This window comes from Didymella exigua (genome assembly GCF_010094145.1).
Source record: "Didymella exigua CBS 183.55 unplaced genomic scaffold M421scaffold_42, whole genome shotgun sequence".
Classification (NCBI taxonomy): domain Eukaryota; kingdom Fungi; phylum Ascomycota; class Dothideomycetes; order Pleosporales; family Didymellaceae; genus Didymella; species Didymella exigua.
The window spans coordinates 34582-53906 of record NW_022984816.1 but is presented as its reverse complement, the minus strand read 5'-3'; the positions used below and the strand labels follow the sequence as shown (position 1 = coordinate 53906).

The 19325-nt window shown below is 45.6% G+C and overlaps 3 protein-coding genes across 3 annotated transcripts; 2 read left to right on the top strand and 1 right to left on the bottom strand.

Annotated features, from left to right (window-relative positions):
• Positions 1-2190: 2190 nt before the first annotated feature.
• M421DRAFT_73358 (uncharacterized protein) lies at positions 2191-4008 on the top strand (the record flags this gene model as incomplete). Its single annotated transcript, XM_033596959.1, has 2 exons — positions 2191-2387; positions 2607-4008. The coding sequence occupies 2 exons, from the start codon at positions 2191-2193 to the stop codon at positions 4006-4008; spliced, it is 1599 nt and encodes a 532-aa protein (XP_033444314.1).
• Positions 4009-4176: 168 nt separating this feature from the next.
• Positions 4177-6418, bottom strand: M421DRAFT_425068 (general substrate transporter). Its single transcript, XM_033593958.1, has 4 exons — positions 6009-6418; positions 5405-5961; positions 4849-5357; positions 4177-4794 (listed from the first exon to the last, which is right to left on the bottom strand). The coding sequence occupies exons 1-4, from the start codon at positions 6145-6147 to the stop codon at positions 4428-4430; spliced, it is 1572 nt and encodes a 523-aa protein (XP_033444313.1). The 5' UTR covers positions 6148-6418; the 3' UTR covers positions 4177-4427.
• A 175-nt stretch (positions 6419-6593) lies between these two features.
• Positions 6594-9530, top strand: M421DRAFT_425066 (glycoside hydrolase family 3 protein). Its single transcript, XM_033593957.1, has 3 exons — positions 6594-6837; positions 6882-7488; positions 7549-9530. The coding sequence occupies exons 1-3, from the start codon at positions 6720-6722 to the stop codon at positions 9362-9364; spliced, it is 2541 nt and encodes an 846-aa protein (XP_033444312.1). The 5' UTR covers positions 6594-6719; the 3' UTR covers positions 9365-9530.
• Positions 9531-19325: the final 9795 nt, after the last annotated feature.

The following is a 19325-nucleotide window of genomic DNA, read 5'->3' as shown; positions in this document are numbered from 1 at the left end:
AGCAGCGCAACAGGAGCTTGCAGGACAGGCAGGCCTAGGCGTAAAATTCTTGGTTTACCTACTATTCTTGAATAATATTCTTATATTTTCTAACATTCAGGCTGCTAGAGCCCTAGCAAAGAATCTTAACTTAGTGTCTTAGCAAGGAACATTAAGCTTAAAACCTTCTATACTTAATAACTATTCTATTACTAGGCCTATAATGTTATTTAATAGCTTATTTTAAAGAGGAGACATAGTAGTATATTAATATAATAAAAGTATAGTTTATTAAGCAGAGCTACTATTATAGCAGGATTAGGAGTTATTGTGGCTATTGCAGCTGTTAGGACTGTTAGAGCTGTTAGCTTGAAATTAGCTAGACATTGAATGCACATTAAATAACTATTGTAGGCCTACAAGTCCTACTGTTGCCCACAGTACAATGCCACGATTTCCCAATTTCGACAACAGAAAAACTTTTCCCGATGTAGTAGTATATTAATATAATTAAAGTATAGTTTATTAAGCAGAGCTACTATTGTAGCAGGATTAGGAGTTGTTATAGCTATTGCAGCTGTTAGGACTGTTAGAGCTGTTAGCTTAAAATTAGCTAGACATTGAATGCACATTAAATGACTGTTGTAGGCCTACAAGTCCTACTGTTGCCCACAGTATAATGCCACAATTTCCTAATTTCAACAATGGAAAAACTTTTCCAGATGTAGTATATTGCTGCAGTGCGTTGCACGCTTAGTGTCGCGTCTTGCTAGATAGTCTAGAGGGTAAGCTGTATATCTGTTCTATTTAAAGGCTTTTTTACATTATTGCGTTGAGGCATTACAGGGAGAGTGAAGTTTGGTGTAGTCTTGGCAAAAGTGGCCAGCTCGCTTGGGTGGCCAGCTCGCTTGTGGAGTACGTTAGAGTCTATACCTGTTGCCTATTAAGATGTGAGCTGATCGCAGTGACAGTAGAGTAAGCAAGTAACCCAGCTTTCAGAGCAAGGATTTGAGGCAACTGCAGATGCGAAATTCTGTACCATAAGTCGCTATTTGAGCGGCTGGATAGCAGTATTGGCAGTGCTCTGGCGCCTAAAAACCTTATACAATAGGCTTCTACGCCTACAGCTGCGCCTCTGCGCTCACAGCTAGCGCGATTGCGTACCTAGCCAACAAGCCTGTGGTGGCTGGCAGCAGCAGCTAACTCCGCTGCAACCAGCTCCTCTACAACCGCCACAGCAGCCATGAACAGTAGCCATCTAGATAAGCCAGCAGCTGTGGGTGACTCCACAAGTAACCCAACAGTTATAGTAGCAGTTAGTTCCTTCACAGGCGCCTCTGCTGTACTACAACACCACGCCAAGGCCGTCACAGGCAGCAAGCAACTACAACAATAGCTTTAGATTTGCAGTGCCTGCGCGTAACCATAGGTACGCAGGCAGGTCAACTTTGTATAAGCCACACTCAACTGTACTTACAACACTAAAAAACTAATTCCTATCAACAAATGCAACATTGTTGTGAAATCGTGCTATCAGACTCCTCCAGGCGGCTCGGCGTATCAATCTATAGACTTATTACAGTACAAAAGAGATCCGTTACACGCCTCCAGAGAGTGCCCGCAAACTTAACCTCATTCAGTTATCGGGGTGCACGTTAGAGTTATCGGGGGTATATTAAGGATTCCCTTGCAAAAGGCGTTGCAGGCTCGTATTGGTATTTGCAACCTGTTCTGGCCTTGGTACAAAATACTGCTGCACCAAGACCAGCCGCAGGAGTGAGTAGGTCATATGTCATTCATTCGACGATGTATGAGGTGCTCATGGCTACACCATTTGATTCTTTTGTTTGGAGTCGCGTTTTCTCTATCGTAGGATGCAGTGTGAGGTGACCGCGTGCTTCGTTGCCACAGCTTCAGCGTCAGAGTCTAGGGGTCAACTGCAAATGTGCGCGTCGAGTGTACGGCAGGGTCGAGAGATCTAAGTGAGCAAGACGCTCCATCCTTTGAGAAATGTCCTGCTGTCCGCTGTCATGTTGTAGCATCAGGAAGTCCGCACAAATCTAGGGATGAATTGGTTAACAAGGAACAAATTTTCCACCACAGGAGGGCGCGCCTGGCGCGAGTTTGGGGCCTTGGCACGTGCGTCAAATTCAAACTTCCGCGCGCGATCAGCATTAGTTATAATCAATTGTCGAACAGCCATCATTTCTCATGTCTTCGCTATTTGCCGATACCACGAGCCCTCAAATTGCGCGAGCGTCTCGCGCCTGCGATGCGTGCCGACTTAGGAAAACGCGTTGTGACGTAAATGCCGACGTGAACCAAACGAAAAATATTTGCACGCGGTGTCAGCGCCTGCAGCTGCAGTGCACTTTTGAACTGACGGTCGGTCGGAGAGGTCCAAAACGGTAGGTCTCAGATTTGCTTTTATTGCCAGAAGGGTCTGCCTCGTGGTAAATTCATTGTAGTCTTTTTGATTCTGTACAGTCCCAGACTACTGGTTGTTCCGAAGCTACTTACCGAGGAGCTTTGTTCTTGGATTGTGAGAGGCTTCAGCAAGGTGGATGTCTTATTACACGTCTCAAAGAAATCAAATTGGCAGCTCGCAGCTAATGATTACATGGTAGCAAGCGGAGACAAGACGATGCTCCATCGGATCCCAGTCCAATCAGGAGCGGATCCTCTGTTGTGCCCTCCATAAGCCTCATTCCATCTGGCACTTTTCAGCAAGACACATTCCGCACTGACAGCATTTGTTCTCGACCACTTTTTCGAACTATGGTGAACGACTTCCTCACGTATATCTACCCGTTGATACCTGTCGTTCACCGACCGTCGTTTTGCTTCGCTTTGAATGAAGATCGCGACAACGACAACGACGATTTTTTGGGTCTTATCATCGCTATTTGCGCAATCGTAGTCGCATTACTTCCCAGCAAGTATGAGAGTTACTGCAGCCTTGACACATCACTGGTTTCATCGCGTGCTGAAGTGCTAGATCGCTGTTACGACTGCCTCATCGCTCTGCGTGGGCCAGAGTTCTTCGAAAAAATTGGCTTCAGCAAGTGGGCTGCATCATACCTCATGTGTATCGCCTTCTTCCAGGTTGGCAAGCACAATCGTGCGCGCATGATCGAGGTCGAGAGTATGCAGCTTGGACGATTGCTCAACCTCCACCGCACTGATGAGTATCAGGAACTGGACTGTATCGAAACACAACTACGAAGAAAAGGCTTCTGGCTTCTATTCTACGGCCACGTACACTCAGAGGTACAGAACTTTCGCAAAGAAAAGCTCTCCTTTCTGAACCACGCCACCATTGAGACAATGAATCTAAAGGCTTTGATGCCTCTCGAAATCGAAGACGAACAGATCTTCAAGCATGAAATTGTCGCCTCACCACCATCAGAGGTGAATATGACAACGGGCTTCATCATCCATTCCCGCATCTTTTGGCAAGCCATCGAAGACCCCCGCGACAATACCAGGACTGAGTGCTTGTGCTGTCGCAACCGTTCGGCTGCGGTACAAGTGGCGCACCTTGAGCGGCGACTGAGAGACTTGAAATATGCCTTGGACGATGCTCCTATGCCCTTTCGGCAATATGCTTTGCCAAGCGACGATGCTGCTGCACATACCTTCTCACACTCCCAACTGGCTACCATACGCGTAAACATACACGTCACCCACCTATGGCTTCAGAGCATGTTACTGGACCAACTGGATTTGCTCACATCGCCCGAGCAGCACTGGCATGAGCGTGAAGACATATCGACCCAGCTCCTCCATGTACTGCACAACACCTCTCAAGCAGACATCGAGCCGAACGGCCTTCATTTGGTCTATAAAGTGCGCGATGTGGCGGTCGGGCTACTCGCATGCCCGTACGAGGCACCTGATCCCTCGGCAAAACGAGCCCAGGAGTACGTCAGGGCATTCACCGATATTCTGGCTCGCGTCGACGCTAGCGAGACAGTCAACACTGCTAATCTTCAGAGTTGGATTGATACGGGGCGACAAAACGTTTAATTATGTAGCAAAACCTCTTACAAACTTGGCAACAGTAGGTAACATCGGAATTGAACCTCGGAACACAATGCTGCACACGCAGCCTCGGTACCATCGCTCCCGCGGCAATCGTAGTCAATGACCCAGGAACAATTAACGCACCTTGCGAACACATTTTACCTAGATAACAGCCTTTCTGTCTACCGTGCCAATACGCTGCGCGCAGCTATTTATATTTTCGGAACACTAACACTAGACACCAACTAATAGCGCTCCCTACAGCAGTTCGATCCACGTAGGAACCAGTCAACGGCCCTATCAGGCGTTGACAGTGTGTGTGGAGATGCTCGAGTTGGGCTGTCCAAAACGTTACACAGCGGATCCATTTTCTTAAACCGCCTCCCAAGACGAACAAAACCCCGCTGGCTTACACCATGACATTACACTTTCTCCTCGTGTGCGGTCCAAACATCCTTTCCCTTCTCTGCGACCGAGTCGATACTTGACGCTCTTGCGGCTGTCTGCTCCGAAGGGGGTGCGGTGTCGTCGCCATCGAAGATGACTGCCATGTGCTCCAGAGTGTAGCCACGAGTCTCCGGATAGAAGAAGTATACGGTGAGTCCCATCGCGATTAGGACAACGATGAACACGAAGTAGTACTTCCAGCCGATTGCTTCAAGGGCAATGGGGTTCACAAAGGTATTGAAGAAATTGGCGACCACGACTGTGATCCAGGTGACAGTCAGACCATGAGAGCGAAGCCTGTATGGCCAGATCTCGCACGGGTATGCAGTCAGGAAAGGTGTACTGGATGAAGCTGATCAGCACGTGCCTTTCGAGTAAGAAAGCAATGAAACTTACAGAGCGATATCGTAGCCAGCGAAGAAGATGAAGAGGAAGGGAATGACAGCGATGCCGGTTGAAGGGCTGCCTGATTCTGCAAATGCACCGCTGAGGGCTGTGACGAGGATGTACGCTACAAGCATGACACTCGCTGAAGCCAGGAAGAGTGGGCGTCGTCCGAGCCTGTCGACGCTGAGTGCAGCCCCCACTGCAAAGAGAAGGTTCCAGACTTGGAGCAGGCCTGCGATCAAGGTCTGATCTGTGACACTCGTGATTCCTACGGTCCTTAGGACAATCGCAAGATAGTAAGACACGACGCCGTTACCGCACCACTGCGAGAATATTCCAAGGGATACCGATATGAAGAAACGGCGTCGATTGCCCGGTGTGCTGAACAGCTCCATGTAGCTCGCGTCCTTCAGCGTCGACTCAAGGCGTATTGCAGCAGTGATCTCGACCATCTCGTATTCGACCAAGGCCGATGTGGGATCGCCGCCAGCGTGGGAGGTCGTCAGGATCGTACGGGCCTAAAATCATCGTCAGAAGGACTCACTTGACAACTGCGATGACTTACCTGCTCGCTTCTATCAACAGAGACAAGCCATCGAGGACTTTCTGGAGCCATCAATAGACCAGGCAGTGCGAGGAAGGGTAGTAGCAACTGCATGACAGATGGAATTCGCCACGCCCAGTCACTTTCAACGTTGCGGGTGCCGAAAGTGACAAACGCGGCGATGGTGCCCCCCACGTACCAACCGCACATGAAGAGAGCACTCAAGATGCCTCTGTACACTGGATGAGAGACCTCATTGATGAGGAGAGGAACTGCGTTGCCGAACCAGGCGGAAGCGCAACCAACGAGCAACCGAGACAGCACGAACGCAATATTGTTGTCGCTCAAGACAAGCAAGGATCCCGCAAGCAGAAAGATGTATCCAATGTAGACACCAGGCTTCCGTCCAAACTTGTTTGCCACGAAGGCTGTCAAGGGGTAAGACAGTCCCATTCCCAACCAGTAGATAGCGTTCAGGAAACCCAACCAGGCACCGGTGGGTGTGTCCATGAACGACTCCCATTGAGGCAGAGCCTGTAAGCCGTTCATGAGGCTTCCATCGTAACCGTTCGCAGAAGCTTGACGCATGTCAGTTGATGTAAAGGAGAATCCTGGAGACACTCACAGAACAGCATCAGCGACAAGATGCAAAAGTGCAACTTGATGAGATGAGGCTTCGTGTACCATGGTTTGCTATCAGGCAATACGGCTAGCAGCTCATCGTTCAGCCCAGGGGCACGCGATTGCGACTTAGAAATACCCATGGCGATGCGAAAGGGGCTGATAGCCTGATTAGTGATGTAGAAGCAGTTGTCTGTCGGTTGTCCGCGCAGCACGTCCTTATATATGGTCGTCTGATGGACGATGGCAGGTTAAGGTTGTCACGATGTATCGTATTCGACAGCCCCCTTGTCCTCTAAGCGACTACCGACAGAGTGTTTGCGCGCGTGGAGTCCCCAGAATTTTGAGATCACGCGAAAATGCGGAGGGCGAGCGACGATTGCGTAGTAGCGTGTCGGTGAATCGGGAAATCCCATTTAGTGCAGCTCTGTGAGTGGATAACCACGGAGAAACACAAATGATGAGGCATTCAGAAGAGATTTTGGCGTCGGTTGCGGCTCATTTCGTTCTTGGCAACTTCCAGTCGGCCCACTGTAACATCAGCTATGCTAACGCATCGGGTCAATACTCAACATGCCCCGCCAGTCATGCGGCGGTGAGGCTATGTCCGATCGGATTGCGTGGGAGCTCTGGAGTAGTGTTCATATAGCACGGGCTTGTCGTGGTTGCTTGCACCGGCCAGTCCGCCCTCCCCGACAAACGCAACTCCATCACCATGGCGCCTTTCCTTGACGAAAGAACATCTCACGAGCAATCGACGCCATTTGCGCCATTCGATGTCGAAGAAGTTCTTCTGCAGCTGAATATTGACGAGAAAGTGTCGCTCCTATCTGGTATGATCTTTGCTGGATTTACAACGCGTCGCTCATAGCACCAGGCAAGGACTTCTGGCACACACGCGACATACCTAGGCTGTCCATTCCTTCCATACGACTATCAGATGGTCCCAATGGCATTCGAGGCACTAAGTTCTTTGGCAGCGTGCCTTCTGCATGTCTTCCATGTGGCACAGCCATAGGCGCCACGTTCGACGCGAATCTCGTCGTCAAGATCGGCCATCTGCTGGGCGACGAGGCTCGAGCAAAGGGAGCACACGTCGTCCTTGGACCCACAGTCAACATTCAGCGAGGGCCTTTAGGCGGTAGAGGATTCGAGTCTTACTCCGAGGACCCGTTTCTATCTGGCATGCTTGCAGCAAGCTACATCAATGGCCTGAGAGACAAGACTGTAGGCGCTGCTATCAAGCACCTTGTCTGCAATGATCAGGAACATGAGCGGATGGCAGTCAACACCGTTATCACTCAACGTGCGTTGAGAGAGATCTATCTCCTGCCGTTCATGCTCGCGACAAAGTTCAGCAACCCAGCAGCAATCATGACTGCGTACAACAAAGTCAACGGCCTACACGCTGCGGAGAACAGAAACATTCTGAAGGATATAGTGAGGAACGAATGGAAGTGGGATGGACTCTTCGTGAGCGACTGGTAAGCCCATTCCGTCCCCTCCCCCCGGACGATTGTTGCACAGTTCTGACAGCTTTGCAGGTTCGGCACCTACAGCACAAGTGAAGCAGTCCAAGCTGGTCTCGATCTAGAGATGCCAGGTCCATCACGATGGCGGGGGCCTGCACTCGTCCATGCGGTGTCGGCCAATAAGGTACTGTCCTCCGAGCTTGACGAGCGGGTACGCGCAGTCTTGCAGCTTGTCAAGAAGTCTGCACATGCGGGTATCCCTCAGAACGCTCCGGAGACTCAGTTGAATCGACCGGCCGACCGACGTCTTCTCCGAAAGGTAGCCGCGGACTCAATCGTGCTTCTCAAGAATCAGGACAATGTTTTACCTTTCTCCCGCGATCGCAGAGTCGCTGTCATCGGTCCAAATGCCAGGGTCGCTACTTACTGTGGTGGCGGCAGCGCATCACTGAATGCATACTACACAACCACGCCACTGGAGGGCATCGAATCGCTCGCGACGGGCGGTGTAGAGTTTGCCCAAGGCGCATATGGCTTTCAGATGTTGCCAGAACTCGGAAAGGAGCTCACTGTAGACGGGAAGCCCGGTTTCAAGCTGCGCTTCTTCAATCACCCGCCGACGAACACGAAGAGGATCCCGCTTGAAGAACGAACACTGGTCGACTCTAACATCTTCTTCCTCGACTACGATCATCCAGATCTCGAAGAGATATGGTACGCCGAGGCTGAAGGCGTGTTTACTCCAACGGAATCTGGGACTTATGACTTCGGCCTTTGCGTGCAAGGGACCGGATGTCTGTACATTGACGGCGAGCTCCTCATTAGGAATGTTGAGAACCAGAGGCCTGGGCCTAGCTTTTTGGGTTCTGGGACCCTCGAAGAGACAAGCGCAAAGAGTCTTGTAGCGGGTACATCGTATCAGATCACTGTGCAATGGGGCTGTGCAAAGACAAGCACAAGGAAGACACCTGGGACAGTTGACTTTGGTCACGGTGGGCTGCGTTTTGGTGGTTGTCTACGCATCGACCCCGAGAAAGCAATTGATGCAGCAGTACGCCTCGCGCGTGATGTTGATCAAGTGGTCATCTGTATCGGACTCGGTCCTGAGTGGGAGTCTGAGGGCGAAGATCGCGGATCAATGGATCTGCCACCGAATACAGACAAGCTCGTCGAACGGGTCCTGGACGCCAACCCAAATACGGCCATCGTGGTTCAGTCTGGTACACCTGTCGCAATGCCTTGGAGCGACAAAGCAAAGGCGATCCTGCATGCCTGGTACGGTGGTAACGAAGGAGGCAATGGTATCGCGGATGTTCTGTTCGGCTCTGTGAACCCTTCGGGGAAGTTGCCTCTGACTTTCCCTCGTCGTTTGAAGGACAACCCGACATATCTCAACTATCGATCCGAGGGAGGTCGCGTGTTGTATGGTGAGGATGTCTACGTGGGCTATCGGTTCTACGAGCAGACTGAAGTGGCACCACTCTTCCCATTTGGACATGGCTTGTCGTACACGACCTTCTCGCTGTCCGATTTGAAGCTCGAAATGAACATATGCAGCGACCTGTTGAGCGTGCGCTGCACCGTTACCAACACGGGCTCTAGAGCCGGTGCTGAGGTGGTGCAACTTTACGTAGAGCCTGTCTCGCCACCGATCCGTCGGCCATTGAAGGAGTTAAAGGGGTTCGCGAAGCGGCATATTGGCCCACGCGAGAGTGTCGACGTGGAAATCACCATTGACCTTCTTCGGGATACAAGCTTTTGGGAGGAGAAGGAGGGACGATGGTGCAGCTATGCCGGGACTTACAACATTGTCGTTGGAACAAGCAGCGCTGGATGCCACCTCTTGGGTTCAATCGTATCACCGAAGACAAGGTATTGGCTGTTGTAGAATAACTTCAAGTCTTGTTACACAAATACTCTTCTACTAACGTACTTCACGGGTAACGTGTTGGATAAGCGAGTCGGCCACCCTACTACCTTTCTGCACTCCTACACGTGTATATCTCAACCACCTTATAAAGACAACAGATAGACATTAATGGAGTAGATTAAGCAGCATCTAAAGTATCTTCCTTGCACGCACAAGAGTTATGCACAGTCTCTCTGCACCTCTTACAGCGCGCAAGAGCCTGGCGGCTAACACCTAATTTGTAACGGTTGAGAGGAGAAGCGGATCACGTGTTGTTGGCCACGTGTTGTTGGCGGTGGTCTGGTGTTACTTCCTCATGTTGTTAAGCACCTCTTACCTCAGCTGCGTCACAAAGACGTCATCAAAACAAACCCCACAGCAAGCCTTAGAGAACAAAGATACAAGCAACAACAACAACAGAACACAATACACTTAATATATACATTTGCTCTTTATACTGCAACAGTTATAAGCCTAGATTGCAACTAGTTAGCTCGCTCACTTACAACAACTAATAGGCACCTATAATTAAGATTAACAATTAATTATACTATATAGAGCTGCTAACCTACTAATTAGTACTAATAATTAAGATTATAATTAATTATAACCTAAACTATCACCGAGTGTCCCACATCACTGAGTGTCCCAAAACTTGCCAAGCCCTCTACCTACTCTCTCTCTCTAACATGCCTCAACTACCAAACGCGTTATTACTTGAACATGAAGGGAGGCTTTAGCTTGCTATTAAAGCCTTGAAATCTAGACAATTCTAAAGCCACTGGGCTGCTGCAGAGGCATTTAACGTTGATCGCCGTACACTCTCTTATTGCGTCCAAGGACTCACATTTCGCGTAGAAGCTGCCCCTAACTGCTAGAAGCTCACTGCGACTGAACAGCAGACAATTATCTGATACATACTTAACCTCAACTTGCGAGGATTTGCGCCCTAGCTGTGCGAGGTGGCAGATATGGCTGATAAACTGCTAGCTGTACGCGGTGGCAAGCCTATTAGCAAGTGCTGGGCTGATCGCTTTGTAACGCGCTCGCCTGAGCTTAAAATGGCCTTCAATCAAGCAAAGGATAGGCAGAGAATACTCTAGGAGGATCTAGAGATAATTAGCGCGTGGTTTAAGCTAGTAGAGGAGACTAAAGCCAAGTATAGCGTCCACAATAACAACGTGTACAACTTTAATAAGACTAGCTTCTAGATAGGCGTGATTAGCTCTATAAAGGTCGTCACAGGTGCAGAGAGACGCGCGTGACCTGCGCTTGTTTAGCCAGGCGATCGCGAGTGGGTTACAGTTATCCAGAGCATCTGCGCTGCTAGGTACGCGACCCCACCCTTCATTATCTACAAGGGACACGTCCATATCTCTGCCTAGTACAAGGAGGCTTTAATACTGCGTAATTAGAAGCTCTTAGTCTCTAAGAATAGCTAGACAAACAACACACTTAGTCTAGAGTAGTTAAAGCACTTTAACACGCATATAAAGACGCGCTAGGTAGGGGGGTACTAGCTGCTTATTTTAGACAGCTATAAGAGCCACCTTAACTAGCATTTTAAGGACTACTGCCTTAAACACAAGATCCTAACCCTCTGTATGCCCCCCTATTCATCGCACATCCTCCAGCCGCTTGATGTGGTCTGCTTCTCGCTGCTGAAGCGCAGGTACTCCTAGCGCGTCAGAGACTTGGCACGCCAACACGTCTTCTATATTAACAAAGAAGGCTTCCTCCCTGCCTTTAAGGACGTGTTTTTTAATATATTTATAGAGCAGAACTATTAAAAGGCTTTTAAGGCAGCAGGGCTAGTCCTAATTAACACGCAGGTTGTATTAGATTGCCTTAAAGTGCAGCTGCGTACCCTGCTAGAACCCCTCCTCCTAGAGACACTATAGCAGTTAAAGACTCTAAGCAATACCTATAAGTTTAGATCTTAATTAAAGCTTGTACGCAATTCCTTTACTTACTTGCCTATTACAGCTTAGGCGGGTTTCTCCCAGCTTATAAAAGGTGGTGAGCTAATGCTGTATAAAAATGTGCTTTAACGTGCTCAGATCTATGAGCTTGAAGAGCAATTAGCAGAGATAACTAAGCGAAAATTGCGTAAGCGCAAGCGGATTCAGCAGGGTGGTACTATAGAGTATGGGACTGCTGCAGCGCAGGTAGCTGCTGAGGCATCTATAGCGCCTCAGCGATCTAAGAAGGCTTGTGGTAGTAGTAGTCAAGAACTAGCCTAACTAGCTCTTCAGCGCTATAGGAACTACGGTAGGACTAGGCATAATGCGCGAACATGTAAAAAGGATATAGAGGAGTCCTTAGAATTAGATGCTAGTACAACGTACACAGGCTCCCTATTTAATAGTAATAAAATTAAGGAGTTGTAGCATAGGTTGAGGCTACCAAGAGATTTTGGGACACTTGGTGATGTGGGACACTTGGTGATAGTTTAGGTTACTATATAGAGCAACTTATAATAACTACTAAGTTAGACCCTATAGTTACCTTAGTAATAGTTGTCCTTAATTAAGCTAATAACTAGTATAAGTAGCTATTTATACAAAAAGATACTGTGTAGAAGAATAAGCTCTAGTAGTATGTTAACCCTGCTACAAAGGTAGTAATCTTGCCTGTGTTAATAGCACTAATTAAACCTTAATTAATAGATTACAATAATAATGCTATATTACTTGCTTATCTTACTACTGCACAGTAGAAGCTGTACTAATAGGAGTATAAGTAATAGGAGCGTAAGGATATTAAGTTTAGGTGTTAGAAGAAGGCTCTTACTAAGTTTAACTCTAAGATTAGTAAGATAATTACTATAAAGCATCTTTACTTAATTAAGAGTAAGGACACGCTATATAAGTAGTTAACAACACTTAAGAAGCATCTTGTACTATCTAATGTATTATAACAACGTAATCTAATTACATAATACAAATCTCTCTAGACACTACCACGCAGCAGGAAGATTAAGGAGTGGCTTTGCTCCTAGGTAGAGGTTACTGATATATATATCTCTGCAGAGATTCCTAAGACAACAGGATTAAGAGCACAGGAGGACTTCCTTGTTGCATGCAGAACAATTAATCTAGAATACAGCACATCAGGCCTGCGAGCTCTGATTAATCTTAAGGACGCTAGCACAGCTATTCTATCTGTGGAGGACTACGTTAGCAAATTCACCACTTACCTTAAGTGTGTGTGACTGCTTTTAACAGGACTTAGCTCTATGGCAGCAGAGCTTAATATTGCAAAGCCTTAGCAGCAGAACAAGGATAGTAATATAATTAAGCTGTAACACAAGCTGCAATGCCTATATAGTCTACAGCACTACTAGGTTAACTGCTAGTTAATTAATACAGAGTATCTACAAAGACCTAAGGCCTTTGCTAACGCAATTAGCTAAAAGAAGCTTAATGCTGCCCTAGCTACAAATAATTACTTAAGAGACAAGCTTAACAAGGCGCTTAATAAGTAGCACGCAAAATAGCAAGAGAATAGAGGCAGTATTGCTATAGAGAATAGTAACTATCCTACTAGACATACAGCTAACACTGTACAATATATAAATCACAAGCAAGAGCTACATGCTTAGACTAATAAGCAAGTTAATATAAAAGCTTATAATAATATAAAAGAGAAAGACAACCTCTACATAGTAGTAAATATAGAAAAGGATATTAGTAAGCTTAGCAACTAATTAATTCTTAACCCTAGCTCTAACACTTATATAATTAACACTAAGAACTAGAAGAGATGGACAAGAGAGTACAACATAGCTACTACTGACTTTGTTAGAGCTAGAACAGGACGTGTTCAGATAACAGCCTGGGGAAGCATGGAGCTTATAGCAAATACACTAATAGGTGTACAACTACTAAAGCTTCCTCACGTTGCTTACGTCTAAAGCTTTGTTACAAGCCTAATTAGCATAGTGCGCTATAGGAAGCTTAATATTTACTTTAATTTAGGACGTAATCTCCTGTACAAGGGCAATCTAGGATTAGTTCTTGCCTACTTAGAGTATAATAGAGGGCACTAGCTAGTAGACGCTAATGCCTTATGTTATCTAAGCTAGACTTTACTATTATCTTTTAGCACAACCTACTAACCTTTAAAGGCTCTACACCTAGATTAAATAGTTAATACTAGGATAACTTATTACATGTAGGGTTATCCTAGTAAGAAAGTAATTAAAAAGCTTACCTTAAATATTAATAGACTTATTATAGAAGGTAACGTACTCTATCACCGAGCCAGTCATATCACCGAACCAGTCACTTAAAATCCCACCAAAAAACACAGAAACTATACCCCTGCATCTTAATAACTACTTAATGGAATCTTCTAAAAACTTTAGAATAGAGCTGTATCTATACTAATAAGACTGTTTAAAAGTCTTAGAGTGCTTAGCCCTATATTGCAGATGTTGTTTAGAAGATACTGAAATACAGGGGTAGCTGCAGGCTATCTCAACATCTATACTAGCTATTAGTCTAAGACTTTTAAATAGTTTTATTAGTATAGATGCAGCTCTATTCTGAAGTTTTTAGAAGATTCCATTAAGTAGTTATTAAGATGCAGGGGTATAGTTTCTGTGTTTTTTGGTAGGATTTTAAGTGACTAGTTCGGTGATATAACCGGCTTGGTGATAGAGTACGTTAATAATAATAAATTCTATACTGTCTATATAGAGTTAAAGCTAATAAAGTAGATATCTTAAAGATAATAGGAAGACTAAGCTTAGAGGCCCTTCTATTAAATCTCTATTAATATTATCTAATTAATACCTTAAGGAGAAGCCTACTTAAATAGTAATTAATAGGCTAGACACTCTATTAATAAATATTTAAAATAGCATAAAGTATTAACCTTCCTATAGTAATTAAAACTACTCCTAAGTTAATAGTTAATTTAAGATGTACACAGTATATAGTAAGTGTGTAACTACAACGTAACAGCTATTAAGATAGACAATAACTATAGATATAGCACATTACTAAACTTCCTACAGGAACTCTGTAAAGACCTTGGTATTTAATATGAGCCACAAGCAGAGTACACAGAAGAACAGAACAGACTAGCAGAGTGAGCAGGATCGCTGCTTGTCATCCAAGCTAGAGCCATGAGGATTTAGGCAGGACTGCCAAAGTCACTGTCTCACAAGCTAATTTAAACAGCAGTATACATGCTGAATTATACGCTAATAGAAGCATTATAATAGAAAACACTATACAAAATAGTTTAGAAAATAAAGCTATAGGTTTAACAAATGTAACTAATAGGCTGTTAGGCGTACTTCCTTATTAATTGCTTAGAGAACACCATTCTATTAAAATCTAAGAAACTAGTTGAAAAATACTAAGAACAATACTATTAGAATCAGCGAGTCGAGCCGCACCTAACGACACCGCGATGGCAGCGATGCAGGGAGTGCAGCGTGAAGGAGATGGGGGCGGCCAGCCAGACGCGGTACCAGCGCGCCTGGCCAGCAACAGACCCAACAAAGGAATAGAGGAAGGGGACCACCCTAACTAGAGAAAGGAGATGCAGGGAAGGACAGTGAAGGAGATCTTAAGATTACTAACAGAATAATAGAGGAAGGGAGTAGAAGGACTTAACATAGTTACTACTGTCTAGGGCGCAACGCAGGTTGCCTGCAACCTCCTAGCAGCTCTTAGCTAGGTAGAAAAAATTTTCACTACTAGGCTAAGAACCCCACCACTAACAACAACAGCGTAGGGCAGGCTAGGAGCACTACAAGCAGTGCTCTAGAAGCTTAATGCCATAGAAAAGAAGATAGAGGGCACCTAGGTCAGGATACAGGAGAAGGAGGGACAAGGAGGGCCGCGCACCTAGAGCCAGGTGGCGGCCAAGGGAGTTAGCTAACCCGCAAGGGTTGAGCTAAGATTAGAAGAGACAGAGGGAACTAAGGGAGAGACTACCTAAGCGCAGCTAGAGCACATCTAGGTAGTAATACCTAACACGCGCGTGATTATAACCTATCTAAGGTCTATATATAAAGTGTTAGTAGTAGTTAGGGACACTACCTATTATAACTAGATTATCTAATCTAGCCTACTAGGTGCTAAGGGCATAAAACTAATTAGGAAGCTATACCTAGTTATAGTCTCTAGTATCCTACTTAACATGCCTATTAAGAACTTGAAATGCGCAGAGAACAAAGAGTAGATTGCCTAAGCCTACTCCTGTAACCTAGGTATTAGGATTGAAAGGGTAGCGTGGCTCTACTCTAATAAGAACCTGAAATCTAGACAGGACAGGGGCAAGCAGATAAAGGGATCCCTGCTCATGAACGTTGGGACAGAAGAGAACCAGAGGAAGCTAGTCAAGTCCAGCTTCCTGATGGGGGCTAAGTGGCACCCAGCTCAGCTCTAGGACATCTCCCTCACAGATGGACAGTGCTTTAAGTGCTAGAAATGGGGCCACACCCAGTCTGTCTGCAACGCCACCAAGGAGGCGTGCGGGCACTGCGCTGGAGACCACGCCACTAGGAGCTGCAAGAGCACTAATAAGGCAAAAGCCAGCTGTGCGTGTTGCAAGCAGAAGGGACATAAGGCCTAGATATTACGCTAATATAGGGCCTACTAAATGTTTTAGACTACAAATAAAGAGACTAAACAGAGGCTATAGTAGTAGATGCTCTAGATCTAGTCTAACTAGGGACAAGGGTTCTTAGGACTAACTATTAGCCTTAGCAGCTCTACGCTGGCTAGTAGAGCTAGCTTAGCAAGAGGAGACAAAGTGGAATGGACAACTGTTCTGGTTGCTGGGGAAAACAAGAGGAGAGCAGCAGTTAGTCGCCCCACCCACATAAGCAGGGCCGCCAGCGCCCTAGGGCAACAGCAGATATTTACATTCTGTCAAGAAACTAGAGACAACAACACGCTAGCTAAGGAAGCTGTTTGATCTACCTAATAAGAGGACTAGGCATTATCCAATATAACTGCGGAAATTCGAATAGAGGAGCAGCAAGGCCACTCCTAGACTTAGTCATCCTGGCGTTGTTCCTAGTTATTGCAATCTAGGAACCTATAATTAGAAGATTAATAGGTAGGCACATATACTGCCCTAAGAACTACTAACTAAGCTGCCCCCTACGCTAGGGGATAAAGGTAGTATTCCTTATATATAACTAAATACTACTTACTAAAGTTAAGAGCATGTTAGCTACTTACCTTACTAAGGGAATCTAAGTCTGCACATAAGGCTAGTAGACCTACATTATTAACATTTACAGCCTGCCTATAATACTAGGCTAGGAAACTACACACACTATTAAAGCATAGCCAGCAATTAGGAACGCCATCTAGGACGCTCTGCCTAACGCTGCAACTCTAATTATTAGAGACTTTAACGCCCACCACCTAGAATAGTTAGAGAGGAATACTCTAGGAGAACTGCAGGCAGAACAGCTCTGTGCTAACATAGCTAGTTAGGGGTTCTAGCTCCTAAACAAACTAGGGGTACTAACCTAGAGAAGAGGACCCCTCTAATTAGTTATAGACCTAGGGTTTGCTACAAGGGTTATAGTAGATAGAGTCACAACCTACTAACTAAGAGAGGACTAGGCTATTATAAGGGACTATATCCTAATTAAGATCTAGATAGACACAAGCCCTATAGCTAGGAAGGAAAATAAGTGGTTTGCCCTTGCAAAGGCTAACTAGGACAGGATTAAAGATACTATAAACTAAGGCAACTAGACCTAGGCAACAGGAGGAGAGGCTATTATAGGCCTTATTAAACAAGTTAAGGAGGCACTAACTAAACACTGCCCTACAAAGAAGACCTGCAACAGAGCAAGGCCTAATTAGTCACCTAAAGCAGCCACAATACTTAATAAGGTAAAGAGGGCTAGACAACTAGCACAACAGGGCCACATAGGAGACAGCAAAAGAGTGTAGAAAGCCCTCTGTAACAGACTAAAGAGAGTCCTGTAGTTAAACGCTAGAGCACATTAGAGAAAAGTAGTAGCAGACCTTACTAATAACAAAAACTTAGACAATACCCTAAATAAGGGTCTGTAGAACCTACCTAAGTAGAGCTAGAAAGTTAAGAGTAGGGGTAAGGGGACAGCAAATATCCTACTACTCTAGAGGTTAGCAGGAAGCAAACTTGAAGCCTTAAACAAGAAGAAGGCCAGGATCCTAGGGGAGCGCTTCTTCCTAGCTAGTAGGGCGGTGGACCTGTCAGACATCAACCCCAGCACAGAGTACCTACGCGTCTACCTAGCACTAGAGATATCCCTAGACAAATTAAAGGAGGTTATCTCCTTACTACCTAATAATAAGGCACTAGGACCTAACTAGATATAGAACAAAGTATAGAAAACTCTTAAGGAGGATATTACAGACAGAGCCTCTACAGCAATCTCCTAGGTGCTAAAGGACAGCAAGGTACCTATGCACCTTAAGGAATCTACAACTATTGTACTACGCAAGGAGAAGAAAAAGGACTACTCCCTACTAGGGAGCTACTGCCCTATTGCATTAGAAAACATAATAGCAAAAATTATAGAAAAGATTGTTGCTAACAAGATCACAAACGCAATAGAGGACAAGGAACTCATGCTATGGAATTAAATAGGAGCCTGCAGGAAGAGGTCCACACTTACAGCTGTAGAACACATCACAGGCACAGTCACTATGGCATAGGGGGCAGGTCAGCCAGTGGTCTTAGTGCTCGCACTCAACCTGGCTGGAGCATTCAACAACGTAGCTCACGACCACCTCACATAGGTACTCTAACGTAAAGGCTTCCCTGAGTAGATAGTTATATACATAGAGGCCTTCCTTAAAAATAGACAGACAAAGATTAGCTTTAATAAATACAGCAGCCCATAGATAGAGACAAACACTAGTATACCACAGGGATCCCCCCTGTCACCTATGCTGTTCCTACTCTTTATCTCTAACCTACTAGAGGACCTAAGCAAAGTCTAGGACAAGTGCCTAGGCTTTAGCTTTGTAGACAACATAAACATTATTGCATAGGGACTATCTATAGCAGATAACTGCAGGAGACTTACAAACACCTACACATAATGTAAATAGTAGGTATCTAGATTTAGAGTAAGGTTTGCCCCTAAGAAATACTAGCTTATACACTTTACTAGGCAGCAGAATAAGGGAGATAACCTCCTCTCTATAGTAATAGTAGGAGACTAGCTAGCTAAGATTATTATAATAATAAGGGTACTTAGAGTATAGATAGACCTAAAGCTCTTGTAGAAAACGCACATCTAGAAGGTAGTAACAAAAGGAGAGATAGCGTTCCACACTATGTCTAGGATTATAGCATTATTATAGGGCCTGTTAGTCTATAAGTCACAATTAGTATACACAGTAGTAGCACGTCTAATTATAGTATATAGATCCTAGATATAGTTAACAGGGCAGGGAGGCAAAGGCATAGACAAGGCAAAGATTTGCAAGCTAGCAGTGGTCTAGAATAAGTGTCTAAGGCGGACGCTAGGGGCCTATAAGAGAACACTAGTGGCTGCAATTAAGAAAGAGAGCAGAACGCTGCTACTATCCCTGTATATACAGGTGGTAACCCTCTAAAGGGCAGTTATAACAACAAATTACCTAGTTACAAAGAGGATTAAAGAGACACTTAATAAAGTATAGGCCTTAGCTACTACAGGTGGACAAGCAGCAAGACAGGGCAGGCTAGCAAGGACCCTCACTTAGCCACAAACTAACATAGAGTGCGCCTGCTAAATAGGGAGAAAACTTATTAACAAACAAATAGCGCGTAGGCAGGCTAAGGCTGCTGCTATAGGTCTAAGGAACAAGCCTAATAGAAGGCAGATACAGTTAAGGAGCACAATTAAGGAGATTGCCATGGACCTCACAGACAGATGGAGGAGGAGATGGGAGCTTCAGGCAGCAAAACCTCACAGGTC